General features: G+C 34.8%; 1 protein-coding gene across 4 annotated transcripts in view; it reads left to right on the forward strand.

The window, feature by feature from the left end:
- LOC144972597 (small G protein signaling modulator 3-like) overlaps positions 1–14,676 on the forward strand; it is a 58,170-nt gene extending 43,494 nt beyond the window's left edge. For 2 of the 4 annotated variants that reach the window (XR_013645378.1, XR_013645379.1), the window contains 2 exons: positions 11,696–13,091; positions 13,446–14,676. Coding sequence is in view for 2 of the 4 variants with exons in the window: in XM_078914000.1 (XP_078770126.1) it covers positions 1,079–1,214 (136 nt within the window). In the remaining 2 variants the exon portion in view is untranslated. Of the gene's footprint in view, positions 1–1,078; positions 2,563–11,695 lie in introns of those variants that run through there. The other 2 variants (XM_078914000.1, XM_078913999.1) reach the window with 2 other exon arrangements.
- Positions 14,677–17,865: the final 3,189 nt, after the last annotated feature.

The raw sequence follows: 17,865 nt of genomic DNA on the forward strand, positions 1-17,865 counted from the left end.
CAATGATATTTCTGATGCATTTATTTCTTTTTTAAAGCATTTGATATACATCTAATAATTTTTATTTTATCTTTACACATATGTATTGAAGTTATTTTAAAAACAGTTATATACATAAATATACATCGAGCATTCTCTATTTATACAAATGTTGGGGTTATTTGGGGTTTTTTTTAGGGGGGGGGGGGTATTTTTGTTTTGTTGTAAAAGCTGAATATCAAAAGAAGTTTATTTTGTAAAAAGAAAAAAAAAAGAGGAAGAGGAAATTGCGAATTTCAATGATAATAGTAATAATAATATGTTAAAAATTGCAAAAGCATTTTTTCCCCTTCTAAGAGTTATTTGATTATGAGTTTGCTCAGTTTTCTTCAACTTATTCTGCCTTTTATTTCTCTTATCAATGCCTTTTATGTTCGATCTATATTAAATGTTGTGTAATTAATTTATTGATTTGTTTTTATTTATTTTGGTACGCAAAATGTAAACAATAGATATGCAAATATTTGCAATTTAGGATTTCTTAGGTGATGTCACCTGTTTCTTGAATGGGAGATAAATGGAATATATAGTATTGATAATATATTGTTATCTGAGAAGTGAAGATATTTACAATAGAGGACCAATTACATCAAAATGCCATATATATTTATACGCATATTTTCTTTACATTCATGCTTCTATTTTTAAAATTCTACTAAATTCAAAATATTTTCAGCATGAATCATGTATATATAATGGAAATCTCATTTAATAAAAAGAAAAGCATATCAAAATTGTTTTAATGAATATATTGTGCCAGGTGTTAATGAATTCTAGGAAAATTGAATTATATGCCTTAAGATGTTAGTATCGACAACCATTAAGGAATTTAACTACCTAAAATATCATCTGTTTAAATAATGTTGGGGGGGGGGGGGGGGGGGGGGCGAGGCAGAGATATTGGAATGTTTATTTTCATGATTGTATTATAATTTTTTTGTTTTATTTTGGTCATCTTATTGAATCTATTTTGAGTATACCTTTTTAGATGTGTCAATGTTGTGATTTAGTGGCTTGACGTTGTTGACGTTTTTCACAGAATCCTTGCCCAATGTGCTTTCTGTCTGTCCTTGAACTGGGAGGTACCCACCACCAAAGCACGCCGATCCAAAGACCTTCGAGAAGGCGTGCGAAATATGCTTATTGAGCACCATCTGTTTAGCTGGGATTTGTAGATTTTTTATCTTTTCTTTTTTGATATTGGTGAGATCCTAAAATGTTGCTACTTGAAATCTCTATGTAAAAGAATTGTGAATTTAAATGTAAGCTTCAGTTTAAATATTGACTTGTTGATGAGTGGTAATTCAAAACATCTACACGATGTCCAGGTTTTATGACCATGGATTACATTTAAGCTTTGTATTTTTCTCAGGAATATCCTGAACTTATTTTCTTGGTTCCACAACTGAGGGTTTTGTTGTCAGCTTGAGCCTAAATTTCGCTTTAAAAGCCATCACTTTACTTAAAATGTCTAAATTATGTCTCTTGATATACTCTTTTTTTTTTCCTGTAAATTTCATTGGCGATTATTTGATTACATTGTATAATAGTTCATGGTCAATAAATTAAAATAAGACTGATTTAGGCTGAAAGTTGATTTTGGTTTTTCCCATCCTTTCAATAGTTCAAGATGATCATAATGGACAATTGTTCTAACCAACCACCTTTGTAGTCAATTGGAGTGAAGCTTACATTTAACTTCTTTTTATTTTTGAATTGAGATGATGCAAAGTGTATTTGGTCTAAGGAATATAGATTAGTTTGAGGGTTGTGTTATCATGGTTTATACTATTATATTACTGGTCCAGTTGACTAAACGCTAGCTAGATCAAACTTTGTTGTTGGTCTCTGTGTTTTGTGAAGCAAAGGCATTTACTATTGAAATTGATGGATGCAAATAATTATTATTTTCTCCCTCTCAATAATTTAATGGAAGTCTTTAAACCTGCAATGGAATCCTTTTTTTCAGAAAATTGGGGGAAAAAATAAAAAATGAAAGAATAAAATCAGCACTTTTTTAGTTTCCTATCAGTGCATTGTTTTGAATACTTTCTGTCCCATTTTTAAGAATGTTTCTTTATTTAGGAATGACACAAAATTTTTTAAAAAGGTGAGTTTTTCTTGGTCCAGTAAAAGGGCAATTATGGCAATTCATTGGACACAAGAAGATATTTTGTTTTGCGTTGAAAGGTAAATTAGAACAAAGTCATCAGGAAAGGGTAAAAAGCTGAATTAGGCAGAAGGAAAGAGTTTTACTATTGCAACAGACCTGCATTACTGTCAGAAATAGCAATTCAAATAGCTTGGTTTGAAAAAGAGCAAATATATATTTCTAAACCACGCTAGAATTCATGCTTCTTTAGTATTGGAGATGATCGATCATTTCTTTGTGCATATATGCATTACTTGTGGAGAGAATGCGATGGAGTATTCGATATCTGAAAAACAATTGGAGGCATGATAAGAATTTTCTATGGCAAACCCATGTCTCTTTATGGGTTCTAGTTTTTGAGGAAAAAAAAATGTTTTATTAGGATGACATGGAAACCAAAGCACCTGATATATTTTAGTTGAAAAACTTGAATGATTATAACTTATATTTCAAAAAGGGAATTAAAAACAGACCAGAAACAGAATTGTGTAATTTTGTATGAAAATGGCTGGGAGCTTTGCCTTTGCTATGTGAAATACGTAAATTGAAATGATTATAGATTTATTGATACAATTTTGTTATTATATATATCTTCCATGTAAAATGACTGCCAAAATAAGAAATGTATTTGTACAGTGAATGGCATTGCTGTAAAGTTATTTCCAGATCAAGTTTTTGATAAATTCTCATGAATTATTTAAATTTAGGAAACAATCTCAAATATTATGTAATATTATTCAAAATTTGAACAAATCTTTTTCTTTTAACTAATAATTATTTGAGGATTGTTTACGTTAATTTCAGTATTAAATTCATGATAAAAAGTATTATTATTTTATATCTTTGTGTGCATTTATTTCAGTATTTGCATTTATTTCTATTGTATTATATTAAAAATTTTGATGCGTTTTTTTCTCTTCTTATCAAATGTAATCAACATTGTTTTTCAAAATAATTTTGAAGTGTTACAAGTACTGTTGAAATTTAACAAATGTGCAGTCATAAACTGTTTTTTGTCACATTTGAAATTTCACAAAATCCTATTTTGGCAATCGTTGTGGCTTTAAGAATAAAACAATAATGTTTGTCAACAAGAATAGGGATTTCATAATTTTTTTATTTTTTTAAAATTTACCTTAGTTTTGCCTATACTCATTTTTCGTGAAATGTGAGAAAATGTTTAATACTTTTCATGTTTGTTGTACTTAAATATTTTATAAAAGTGTTATATTATTGGTCATGGTTACCATTGCATTATTTTGTTATCCTTTTGTGGAGCACTATTTCCTATGCTTTAGCTAATGCCAGAACTTTTCAACAAATATTTATGAAATTGACGAGAAAATTTAATCATAATCAAGGGCTGTAATAATAAAGTGATAATTCAAGTGTTTATTTTTTTAGGGTTTGGTGTATTATTAGCATTGTAAATTCAAGGACTGAACTGATGATTTTATTGAAAAGATCATGTGCTTCAAGATGGCAAAATGAAACAATGCAATCCACATACTTGCCTATGCATGATTCAGTTTTGTCTTTCTTGACATTCCTTTATTTTTCATTCCATTTGTTTTGTTTTTTTACATGGGGATTTTCATATTGGGAATTTCCCATTGTTCTGAGGTTAACATCTCACATTGATTGTAGAACACAGGGAGACAATTAGTCATTATACTAATGCCTTTACATGCAGGTGAAATATTTAACTAATCTTATCAAACAAACATTTCTCCCTTGATTCATCTGAACTCAACCTTTTATGGAAATATCATCTCATGTAGTTCCATATCTGAAGCAGACGTCGGAGGTCATCTTCCGCCAAGCTGATCTATCTCTTGCCAATTCTATTAAAGCAGCGCCATCTTTCTCAGCTTCATCTGTCCAAGTTCTTATCCCTTTCAAATACGTTATTCTTTGTCTTCCTCTTATTCTTTTTCCATTCATCTTTCCAGTCAAGGCGAGTATTTCCAAACCAGGGTGGCGGATAATGTGTCCTAAAAATTCCATTTGGCGTTTGATGATTTTTGTTATCAGTGATCTTTTTCTGTTTGCCATTTCTAAAATTTCTTCATTTCTTTTCCTTTCCATCCATGACACCCTCATCATTCTTCTGTAAAACCACATTTCCACTGCCTCCAGTCTTTTAACCATGGTCTTGTTTATGGTCCAGCTCTCACAACCATATAGCAGCACAGACAGTACATAGCAATCCAGGACTTTGATTTTTGTTTTCATGCTAATATTCCTGTTTTTCATAATTGTATGCAGCTGGTTGAATGCATTCTTCGCCATACCTATTCTTTTCTTTATTTCACAATCTGATTTTCCATTGGATGTTACATTGAAGCCTAAATATTTGAAACATTCAACTTGTTGTATTGTTTGTCCTCTGCTTGTTATTACACAGGCTGGTGGGTTATTATTTTTAGATACCGTCATACATTCTGTTTTAGATATATTCAGTTCCAGTCCCATATTTTCACTACTCCTGACTACAACATCCAGTAATTCTTGTAGTTCATGTTCAGATTCTGCCAGTAGAACCGTATCATCTGCATACCTCAGATTTGTTACATTCTTTCCTCCAATACACACCCCCTTCTTATGTTCGATATCTCTTAATATCATTTCACTATAGAGGTTGAATAAATCTGGAGACAAAACACACCCCTGCCTAACTCCTCTTCTAATAGGTGTAAAACTGCTTAGTTCGTTGTCAACACGCATTGCTGCTTCTTGTTCCCAGTACAAATTCCGTAATATTCTTAAATCTTTACCATCAATGTCCAAGGATGATAGAATTTTGAATAGTTTTTCGTGTTGTACTTTATCAAAGGCTTTTGAATAGTCGATGAAACACATATACAGATCTTTATTTACTTCAATACATCTTTCCATCAGCATTGATAATGTGAATATTCCATTTCTGGTACCCTTGTCCTCAACAAAACCAAATTGCATCTCCCCAATTTCAGGTCGTATTTTATTTCTTATTCTTAGTAAAATTATCTTCAAAAGAATTTTTGTGAGGTGGCTCATTAGGCTAATAGTTCTGTGTTGTTCACAATCAACTGCCCCTGGCTTTTTTGGTAGTGCTATAAAAATGGATCGTTTCATATCAGTTGGCATTTTTCCTGTGTCATACACTTGATTTAGAAGGTTTGTGATGAATTCAATCCCCCATTCACCCAGGCCAGTCAAGGCTTCAATTGTTATGGCATCAGGTCCTGCAGCTTTTCCATTTTTCATGCTTTTCATGACGTTCCTAACTTCATCTTTCATTATAGAAGGCCCTTCCAGTTCTTTTATCATAGGCATTTCTCCTCGATTATCAAAAAAAAGTTCTTCAATATATTCTGACCATCTGTTTAGAATGCAGTCTTTGTCCATGATGGTGTTTCCACGCTTGTCTTTGATGCATCCTGGGTGGGGTTCCTACCTCCCATAGTGGGCAGGGAGGTACATATTGTGTCTTCTATCCCCCTATATCTGTTTTCCAACTTGCATTCTGTCTTTGTCTTGGAATGCGATTACTTGGTTTTGTCCTGACCCTGGTCGGGGTCCTGGCTGGGAGGGAAACAGTCAAATGCATAGTTATTGTTTTGGGAATGATATTTTTTTCCTTGTAAATCATCTCTCTGTTATGTATTATTATATTTGTTATAATTTATAATGTGAGCATTTGAGTGTATTCCTCTTACTGGGGGCCGTGCTTGTGTCCTGATGAGACTTATTGGCGGTCTCAAACTAAGTACATTGATGGTATGCTCTTGGAATCTACATCTGATCCCTATTTGTTACCAGTTCCCCTTTGTCTTACTTTTTCTTGGATGCTTTAATTGTAATTCTAAAACTTTTTACTATCCCATTTTCTTCCTTTTTACTGGCGCTGATATAACCTAAATGTGTTGCAAGCGCCGTAAAACCCTTAAAAACAAAAACAACATTTGATGCATCCACTTTTAGCACCTGATTTAGTTTTGTTTGTCACTTCTTTGATTTTCTGATGGAAGAATTTGCCATTTTTTTCTTTGCAGGACATTATATAGTGACATTGTTCATTTATCCAGTCTTCTTTAGCTTCGTTGCATTTTCTTTTTATCTGCCTGTTCAGAGTCTTGTATTTTTCTTCCTGATTTTTGGCCTTTCTTCTCTCATTCATTAGTTCTAATATCTCTGGAGTAATCCATTTCTTCTTCTGCAACTTAAGTGTGGTTGGAACATTTTCTTCTAATGATGCAGCAACACTGTCTTTAAACTGCTCATATTTCTCTTCTATATCTGTTAGTTCTCCAAGCACTTCAAACTTGTTTCTTACTGATAGTTCAAATTTTTCTTGTATCTTCTGTTCCTCCCGGAGAATGTCTAGTTGGTATTTAGGTTTAGCCTTTGCTCTTTTGCAGATTTTCAATTTAACTCGTATGGGGCATAGCACAGGTATATGATGGCTGTTACAGTCAGCCCCCGGCATAGATTTGGCATACAAAACTGAGTTTCGGAAACGTTTGCTGATGAGTATGTAATCTATTTGATTTCTCACTCCATCTCCAGGACTTTTCCATGTCCACTTCCTTCTATTGTGGTTTGTTGACCAAGTATTTGTGATTGTCAGATCATGTTGACGGCACCATTGAATAAGACGATCACCTCTGTCATTTTTGTCTCCCAGACCATGTGGGCCCACAATATCTTCTATTCTTTCTCGGCCCACCTTGGCATTAAAATCGCCCATGATGAGTTTTATGTCTGAAGACTTAAACTGATGCATTGCTTTATCTATTTGTTGATAGAAATTTTCCACTTCTTCATCATCGTGACTGGTGGTTGGGGCGTATATTTGTAAAATATCAAAATCAAAAGGTTTTGCTTGTAGTTTGATTGCCATTACTCTGTCTGATATGGGCCAGAATCCTTTGACTGCTCGCGCCGTTTTATTATCTAGTATAATTCCAACTCCCCTTTGGTGTTCTCCTCCTCCTGAGTATATAATTTTACAGTCATCATAATTAAGTTCTCCTGCTCCTTTCCATCTAACTTCTGATAATCCTAAAACATTGATATTCAATCTCTTCATTTCCATAACTACATTTGCTAATTTTCCTTTCTGGTACAGACTTCTTACATTCCATGTTGCTGTTCGTAATGTTTGGTGGTGCACAGTAGCTGGATGACGGTCGAGAGTCACCTGTTCACCTGCATGACTATCTCTACCGGACGAGGCTGTAATCGAGTTGCTCGAAAAACATCCATTGACGTCGTTGACTAGATTCGCTTGGACGGACATCATGACGATCTTGGGATGATACGTCAGTGGTTTCCCGTTGCCTTCTGACGGATTTTTATCTGGTTTACTCCATAGCCTTTTGACCTCCCGGTCATAACCCACAAGGCAGTGGGAGCATTTGGCAGGTTTTAAGGCGCCTCCCATTCACCTTGATAGTCCCTTCATAGAGTATATGAGGCATTTTGTATGTGTAGCTGTGCTGCCAGACTACCCAACCTCACTCTCCACGACTATCGCCAGTTGGTCCGCGGCTTTACAGCTAACCTATAGATCAGGATCTGTAGGCCGTTCCACGATCCGCCACCTGTGGACGCGCTGGGTTGGGGATGGTCGCCCCAGCTGTACCCATTTTATGGAAATATGTTCACCAAAAGAATAAGTCCCGATAACCCTTCTACTTAGCTTTCCTGACTTCGGACAGGACTGTGCATACGGTTTGGACGAATTCAATCTCTCAAGGGGGCAAGGACATAGACTCCTCAGAAGTGGGAGAGAAGCTGCCAGGCTCCTGAATCAGTAAGAGGAGGTACTGAGTGGTGGCAAATCGACTTTGGTTGATAGCCTGCCTCACTGTGGTCAAGCGATTGAAATGGTAAAGCATCTAGTCGAGCATTGCGTTATTATAAAGCTTCTGAGTGGGTTCGCGACCGTCCACAAGTGCGGCGATGAATTTGCAGCCTGGTGTGATGCCATTAGAAGCTGATACCAAAAAGAGCTATAACAGCTTGTTTGAATAAAGCTATAATCTATACATTTCTATTTTTGCTTTCTTGATGAAACTTTTCTGTGGTTATGTTCCGAAAAACAGTTGATTAATTTTGAAAAGATCTATCTTTACAGTTCAAGTGTTAAAAGCTTATTTAGTACTATGCAGAAAGTAAATTTTCATCGAATTTTCTAAATAATCAGAGGGAGCACTTCCTACCTCAAATGACTTTCCACTGTTTCCTTTCTATAACTGTCACATTTGATAATAGACTAAATTTATTTTTGAGAAAATATGCAACTATATGACAGGATGCCCAATCAATTCCTGTAAAAATAAATGGATAAGGGTGTAGTGTATTTGTATTATCAGCTAATTATTGAGTTTTCTTCTTTCTTTCTCTCTGTTTGTTGGAAATCTGTACAAAGATATTTTTTTGGTTTAATTTTTAGAAGCCAATTGATTTCAAAATTTATCAACTAGCATTTCATGAATGTAGGTTTACAGTATGTAGCATTCTTTACAATCACGTGAATATATGAAAATCCTCATGTTTTTGTTTTTATGTATATTTTTTTTCAATTTGATATTGCATTTATCAATAAGTTTTGATCTCATTACCTATTTACTTAAAAAGTGACTCAGTCTTAATTTATACCCATTTTACTTATGAGTTACTTGGACTGTTCCCTCCCCTCCCCTTGAAAAGAATCATACTGTGACATGTCAAGCTAATAAAATACGTAGTTATTCGGATGACATTTTTTGAACACAATTGGTCTCAGCTTGGGTCATTGGCTATATAGAGTTTTATTTTATAGTCAAGAACTCTCCAGTGACCAAATGTCTCTGTCAAACTCCCAAAGGTCAAGTTGAGTCAGTTATGTGACTAATCTCAATTGAACTTTTTTTTTTTTACAGTTCTCAGTGGGCTGACTGGGATAAATTTAATGTTGAACTAATCTTTCTTCAAACTGTCGCCAAACCTATGAAAGTGCCATTAAAAATGCTTTTATTTTGATTACGCAAAATACTTTCATGGTGATCTTATCAGAGAAAGAAATATTTGATTTTTAAATCACGTCTTCCAGGTTTTATACTGAGCTCAAATGTTTCTTTTCATTTTTAAAGATTTTTTGATCAGCGGAAATTATATATTCATCTTGCGCCTATTTCCTTCATTATCAGCTAAATTCGATTGTTTGCTTTTTCATCCTGTGAAGAAGTTAAGCAATTTTTAGCAAATGATTGCAAAATGGTAGCCCAGGCATTTTGCCCTTGGAGTAAGGCTGTTTGCACACTTTATCCCAATCACTCAGATATGAATAGGCACCCAGTATAGGTGGTGACGAGTATTATAAGAGTACTAGTACTAGTACACAAAAGATGCCTAACCGTTGATATGCAGTGTGTGAATTGGAATATTCGTTCTATTTTTTCCTTCTCATAGGTTTAGATAAATCAATTGTTTTGAAACACATGAGCCGTTTAATTGCAATGTATATTTATTTATTGTTCCTGCTGCCTGATCAATCAGTTGCTAAATTCATTTAGGTTTTATGGAAAAGAATCTCTACATTCTTTATTACCCTATACTTTATTTTGATAACAAAAACAGGAAATGCGATGTAAGTTGATATTTGGGGACAGCAATCTTAATTAAATCTATCTAATGGTTAAAATTCTCTTAGAATTGCTGAAAAATTCCCATGATTAAATTTAACAATTTGAAGGTCCATTCTTGTGTTGCCTGAGAGCACATATGTCGGATTTTCCACTCGGATGAGAGAGAATAGAGAGATTCCTTCTTTATATAGTATTGTGGTTTAGTGGTATCTCATGTCCTGCGATTAATAGGTTCCAATTCCACCGTTAAGTATTTGGAAGAGCCTCTTTTTTCGCATTGTCTCACCATACACAGGTGAAAAAGGAATACTTGTAACAGCATTGTGTCAGATGGAGATACAATATAAAAGAGCCTTACAGATATCATATCTCATCCGTTGTGTTATGTACAATGTTGTTGACTTGGGACTCTTTGTAAACTCATTTCTTTTATCTTCTATGAAACACTTAGGATTATAGTCCATTAGGCTTTCTCATCCATCCTTCTATATTTTGCTGTCCACTCCCTTGACTCCTGTGGACTTGGGAGGCCTAAATGAGGTCCAATCCTGCTTTGTGTTCTATCCCTCAATGACTATGATCCCCTTCAATGTGTGGCTTCTGTCTTTGTTGTGGAATGAGAATATTTTGGTATTCCTGATAATGGCTATAACTATTAGCCTTCGCCAAAGGGAGGCCATCAATATTATACATTTATTTTTCTCTCTCTGCAGGAGACATTGATTTTTATTAAAATGTCTTTCTGAATAACCCATTTATTTGGAATATTGTTCTTATATTTGGTCTGTGCAAGTTATCTAATTACATGGGCACTATGTCGCAGAGATCTAATTTTTTTTTGTCTTATGCAAAACATTCCATTTGTTATGCTCATATTCTAGTATGTTTCATATAGTTTGCATTTTAAAAAAGGAAATAAGATAGAATACATTTTTAAAATTTGACCAGGTTTGAAACCATTAATTTATAAAATCTCATCTTACCGAGACTTGTCTGTAATAGCGTATTGGTTTTTATTTTAAATTTAGTTAATATATTGCAATATTTATAATTTTAATATAGTTCTATACAATGATTTTTACAAATCATAAAAGCAAGATATGAATTGGATGCGGGTGGTTGGATGGGAGCATCACCATTGAATCATATACCTATGATGTTCGCATGGGTGTACGATCCGATAGTGATGTCGTTTCTTCTTCTCTTTACTAGCCTATCCTGCTTCTTTGGTTTGTGATTGTATTTTTGACAGGGGATATTTTTTTTTCTGTAAATCTTCTGCCTGTTTGTTCTTGGTTATTTAATTTAGCTTATGATATCTTTAGGTTATGATTTTGATTTACATTTGTACTATTTTTGTTAGATTGCTTGTTTTTTTGTTTCAGCGGTCTCTCATATAACCTCAATTGTGTTGGAAGAGACCTAAAGCAACAAACAGATATGAATTGGACGAAATAAAGTTTAGATAATTCAAATAAGAAATGTGTTTTCTTGAATTAATTCTTTTCATCATGATGGGCATCATAGGCTTAACATTAGCCCTTATAATGCATCAATTCAGATCAGATAGTCTTCACACTTGACTGCCTGTCTCTCTCTGTTGTTAGTCATCTTTTAATTCATTCATTTTTCATTCAATTTTTTTATTGTTGTCTCGCACTCTTACTGTTGACTTCATTCATTCATTCATTCATTCATTCATGCATTGCTTCATTCTGTCATTAATTCATTTTTTACGTCACTTTAAATCCATTCATTTTGAATTTATTAATTCTCATTCCCCTCAACCCATTTATCCATCCCTTTCTTTAATACAATCCTTTTCTTTTAACCCCTTCCTCCTTACCCTCCTTCCCCTCCCTCGCCTCCTTATCTCCCCTTCCTCCAGGTTGCTGAGTCAGTTCTCCTTCAGCCTGTCAAGAGAGTGGGAGCTTCCTGGGCAGATGGACTCATTCAGACCCTTCAAGGAAGGAGTTAAGGACATGCTTGTCAAGCACCATTTATTCAGCTGGGATCTCTGACTGTAAATACATGAGGGCATAATACTGATTATTTTAGGGGGAAACAAACAGGGTTTAGCCCGGCAGCTTAGCTCTGATTCTTGGATGAATTAAATGTTTTATGAACAGACTACCGAATTTGGCACAGATGTAGACCATTTTCCTATGGTTGGTTTATTTTTTGGCAATGTTAGAGCACTTTGATAGTGCCAAGAGGCCAAGCCCCAAAAGAATTTATAGATTTATTGTAATCTTGGTTATTTTCCCATAAACTGGTCTTGGAGATTGTGCAATAATGATAATAGTAATAGTTCTAAATAATTCTTTATGTCTACAAACATGATTTCAGATTATATGATAAAACCTGTTAATCCTGTTGTGGGGAGACAATTTCTTTTTAATGATAATATCTTCTGTTTATCAGGCTTTAAGTTTAAAAGATAAACCAAAACATCAGCAAGAGAGTAATAACAATGGTTTTCAATGGTACTGCTGTATTACTGTTACTGCTCTCTCAATGAAAACACACTGAGTTCAGTTAGAGTAAAATAGAATCTTGCCCATAATTGATTAATGATCTTGAATTTAAACCATTTGATCACGTTGGAATTATGAGATCTGTGATTGTGTAAATATATTCTATATAGATATCCATATTTTGTAGTCATCAGGTACCAGTTTATATTACATGTTCCTTTGTGCTATTGAAATCGTTCCAACAGACGAGATACAAGAAGAAAAAAATCCCAGATCCAGCCTCTTACGTCATGAACGAGATCGTGGTAGTACCAATGCTGCATATTTTTTGAGAGCCTTCACGTTCCGTGTACGTTATGTACAGGCATACCCATAAAGGCGGTGTATGTTGTGTAACCTCAAAGAACATGGTTGACCGAAAGTGATGAGTGCTTGTGTAATACCAAAAGCCCTGTGGCCTGGCCACAAGGTCTTGTATGTAATGGTTGCGCCAGTGTCTCAATGCTCATGAATTAATTAGTAAGGCTGGACTCGCAATCAAAAAACGAAATTTGTGTTTTAAACTCTTTTGAATCAAACGAGTACATCTGCGCGCTCGTCTCATTACCTTTAACTTTAACTTGTCAGCAAGTCTTAAACCCGAGACAAGTCGTCGTTGGTGGAACATGTCTGTTAATTGTATTATTTTTGATTTTATTCAAAGTGTTAGTCATCGGATAAAATGTCAACCCTCATGATTTTTTTTTTTTTTTTTTTTTTTTTTTATTTATCTTTTTTTTTGACATAGACTCATTTATTCACTTGCGGGTGGTTGGATGGGAGCATCACCCTTGAATCATATACCTATGATGTTCGCATGGGTGTACGATCCGATAGTGATGTCGTTTTTCTTTTTCTTTACTAGCCTATCCTGCTTCTTTGGTTTGTGATTGTATTTTTGACAGGGGATATTTTTTTTCCTGTAAATCTCCTGCTGTTTGTTCTTGGTTATTTATAATTTAGCTTATGATATCTTTAGGTTATGATTTTGATTTACATTTGTACTATTTTTGTTAGATTGCTTGTTTTTTTGTTTCAGCGGTCTCTCATATAACCTCAATTGTGTTGGAAGAGACCTAAAGCAACAACAAACAAACAAAACAAATTTATTCACTTACGCAGAAATTTGTATCAAATTGACTTTTACGCTGACTTAAACTAGGGCAAAATTAGACAAAATCTCTTCAGTTTTTGTTTTTTTTTATTAAAAAAAAATATTCTTGATCTGAACTGATGTACATATGTAAATAACAGAACAATGTGATATAACTGTTTGCATCTATGACTTTTCTTGACAACACTTCCAAAAGTATTTGTTTTGTGACAATTATTCTGTCATCGTTGTGATTAAAACCCCATCCAAACCTAGTACACGTACTTGTGAAAACGTTTATTATCTTAGATCTTGTTTCTGCTATGGATCTGGTCTAGATTACCCCATAAGAGTCTAATGCGATACAGTACTGGAATTCGAATGCTTGTTGAACCTGTTATTACTGGGTGGGGTTTCCGACCTCCCATAGTGGACAGGGAGGTACTTGCTGTGTCTTCTATCCCCCTGTATCTGTTTTCCAACATGCTTTCTGTCTTTGTCTTTGAATGAGATTACTTAGTTTTGTCCTGATCCTGGCCTTGACTGGGAGGGAAACAGTCAAATGTATAGAGTTATAGTTTTTGGAGATGATATATTTTTCCTTGTAAATCATCTCTCTTATGTACTGTTATATTTTTTTTTCTTGTTATATGATTTGTAAACATTTGAGTGGTTTTCCTCTTTGTGGGGACTTGTGTTGGTGTCTGGTTGAGACTTTTAGGTGATCTCAAACTAAGTACACTAATAGTGTGCTCTTGGAATCTACATCTGTTCCCTTTTTGAACCATTTCCCCTTGTCTGACTTTTTCCTCAAGTCCTTTTATTTGTACATCTAGAATGTTTTTACTGTCCAATTTCTTCCTTTTTACTGGCGCTGATATGACCTAAATGTGTTGCAAGCGCCGTAAAACCCTCAAAAACTAACAAACAACCTGTTATTATTGCTTTACTGGACAGACATTACTAGATCTTATATTATAATGTTTTATTATTATATTTATAGAGGAAGCGCAAATTTCTAGCAAATATGTATCATATTCAACGAATACACCTTACAAGTTACGGAAAACACGAGGTTAAATATTATACAAACGACTCATCTTAAAGTTAAATATGTGAAAATTCACAATGTAGAACGGTCAAGAGATTGCAGTGACTGGTTTTGGACTCGACCTTTTATAAAGCTTGACACTCTATACATTTCGTCAACAAAAGCAAATTAATATATTTTGTCCCCTCCCCAAAAAAAAATAATAAAAATATCAAGCTTTCCTAAGTATTTGTTCTACTAAAACACTCTGTACATTCAGAAACCATGTCCTATATATAAGTACTTGCTGGATTATAGCACGCTCTTCTTTATGGCACGTTGGAGCTGACTGACTGATTTTTTTTTTCTGTAATAAGTCATTATAACATGACCATCGCATTTCCAATTTCCACACGCTCAGATTCGAGCACGTTTTGGCTTCTCCTGAGAGCGCGCTAGAATCCAGCGAGTACTTTATTATGTCTGTCTGTGGCATGGAAACGATCTCACTTCAAGAAGTTTTGTTAGAGCCAATATTTCCCTTTGAAATAACCCAAAATAAAAGCAGAATACGATTCTTTATCAATTTTTTTACTTACGGTACAAGGATTGTTGATTACTAATGATTTCTATTATGTTTGTTCACTTTTCTCCTGATGATTGACACAATTCAGGGATCATTGGCTTACGTTGGCCTTTAATTCCTCATGGGACACAGGCCACAGAACAGCTGCCTTCAGTTGTCACGGTTCTGGCCAAGGTTCTCCAATTGTCTCCAGGCGTCTAGTCCTCCTTGCCTCATTGCATGGTTTTAGGTAGTTTTATTTTTACTTAGAGCTTTTTCTTGTATGTATGTGTTTGTAAAAGATTTTCGAGTAGGGCATTGTTCTATTTTGCTTCCAATGACATTGAAAAATGTTCCTTTTCTATTTGGCTGCCGGTTTGTAAGGTTCTGTGTTTATTGCTTGCTGAACTTCCTTTCATGATTCATATTGTGATATTCAAATTAAACCCCTCCGCCTCCTGACTTTAACTTTAGTGAATTTAATCTGGACCCCCCCCCCCCCCCCCCCCCCCCCACTCCACCCCATCCCTCCCATTGCGACTGTGTCTCTTAAACTTAAATGAAAAGAAAATTCCATGTAAATAGATAATAGCCTTTTTTTTTTACATGATAAAGCAATTGTGATTACTTTTGATATTATAACTACCATCCCCCCCCCCCAATTGGTTTTATAATATTTTTTGTTTGTGGGGCTATTGGGCGAGGTGTTGTTTTGGCACTCAAGAAGGGAGGTAACACTCTTTCTGCACTGTGCCTATTCCCTTTTGTTTGATTTACCCGGCTTTCTGTCACTGGCCTCCAATTAAACGATCATTTGGCTCTGCATGAGCAATGACTGTGATTTTCTAAGATGCATGTTTCTGGAGGAGGAGAGTTTTACTCGCATAAATCTAAATCATCCTGAGTCCGGTGTATCTACTAATCCGCTGTTCAATGAATGAACAATCACAATTTTCCATCTTGGCCAGAAAACTTGCACTTCACGTCGAGATGTTAAAGATGATTCCCAACTCGTCCAAAGTGAAACTTTTCATTGATAGATGTTTCATTATATCGTGTTATACCGCAGAAAATTGCAACACACTAGCTCTTTACTGTATGTAATGTTGTATTTTGCTTTACTTGTCTGTTTTATCATATGTTTTGATTAAAGGCAAGTGATCATGATAGAAAAGATATAATTAGATCACGATATATAATGTATGTATTATTTTCAACTTTCATAATCTTTCTTAGCATATCATTGTCATAATATGCATTCTTTTTTTTATCGTTTATCTTTGTTGATTTTTTTAAAAAGTAACTTTATGTGTCAACAGTAAATTTAATGACCCAATATGATTCTACTATACAGTGAGCCATTGAAAAATAATTAGAGGTTTGTCCCAGAATTAAGGTAACTTACAAAGCAGATGCACATACCATTTGTTTACATCACTCTGTTATCACATACCTTCCCTAAAAATATTGACGTCAAGACTTTTGAGTCGATTCTCAACATCTGATTTCAGTTCATCGTCATCCTCAAACCATTTTTCAGCCAAATGTCGCAGCAGAGGTCCAAACGGATAAAAGATGGTGCAAGATCAGGGCTATGAGGAGGATGTGATAAGACTTGCCATCCATGAGTTTTCATTTTTTTGGTGATGTTCGCGACATGTGATGTTGCGTTGTTTTGTTGGAAAGCGTTAACGCCCTTGCTTAGCTGCCCCAGTCACTTTCGCCGCAGAGCCTCCCTCAACTTGTCCAATGTTTTGCAATACATTGTTGCACTTATTGTCTGATCACGTTTTAAAAAGTCCAACAAAAGAACACCCTTAGTGTCCCAGAACCCAGTGGCCATAATTTTTTTTTCGCTGAATGTTGCACCTTGAATTTCTTTGCAAGCAGTAAAGATGGATGTTTCCAGATCATCGAGTCCCTCTTTGATTCTGGTGTACTGTGGTGAACTCCTGTCTCATCACTAGTGATCATATGGTCAATAAAGCATTCACGACTACTGTCACCGCTAGGCTCCATATGCAGTTGATTTTCATCATTGAGATTTTGAGACACCTGTTCACGTTATCCTTATGACCCATCTATAATGGAACCGATCGGGCTGACACTTTTCTAAACTCTAAATGTTTGATTATTCTGTGAAGAGTGGATTTGGAAGTTCCAACTCAATAGGATAGTTTTCGAACTTTAAGCCGCATGTTTTCCCAAATCAAATGCTGAATGTTCTTTTTGAGTGGGAAGACAATGACCTTCCTGTGCGTGGCTTATACTTATCCTGCATGTCAGATCAACCTTGTTGAAAGTCTTTACACCAGAAACCTACCTGCTTCAAACTCATAATATTTTCCCCATAAACAACTACCAACTCTGAATGAATTTCCAAAGGACGTTTTCCTGTTGCATTCAGAAATCGTATTACTGCACGAATTTCTTTCATCGACCACTCAGTAATCATGGTTGATATATTTGTTTTGATGTAGAACGGACCTTTCAACTATTTTGCTCAAACTTTCAACACAGGTGCTCAATACTCAATGAATATATCTTTAATTTCCAGTTTACAGATTTGACACAACATGCGGTTCATGAGTTATGGGATTACGTAGCCTACTTTAATGCGGGGACATCCCTCGTATTACACAAATAAATAGGAGCATTGATATGTCTCACACGGTTCTGACTGGGATCTGTCCAGAGATGTAAAAATTCAGATGGTTGTATTGAATTTTAAACTTGACTTTGTGTTTTTGTTCTGTTTTATAGCACGGATGATCTCTCTATGTTGAATAACTGTACTTGGCAGGTTTCCAACATCTGTCTTTTGTAAACCTTTTAGATTTTTTGAATAATTGAT

This window comes from Berghia stephanieae, chromosome 5 (assembly GCF_034508935.2).
Source record: "Berghia stephanieae isolate SIO BIC M18660-M18661 chromosome 5, UCSD_Bste_1.3, whole genome shotgun sequence".
In the NCBI taxonomy this organism is placed as follows: Eukaryota; Metazoa; Mollusca; class Gastropoda; order Nudibranchia; family Aeolidiidae; genus Berghia; species Berghia stephanieae.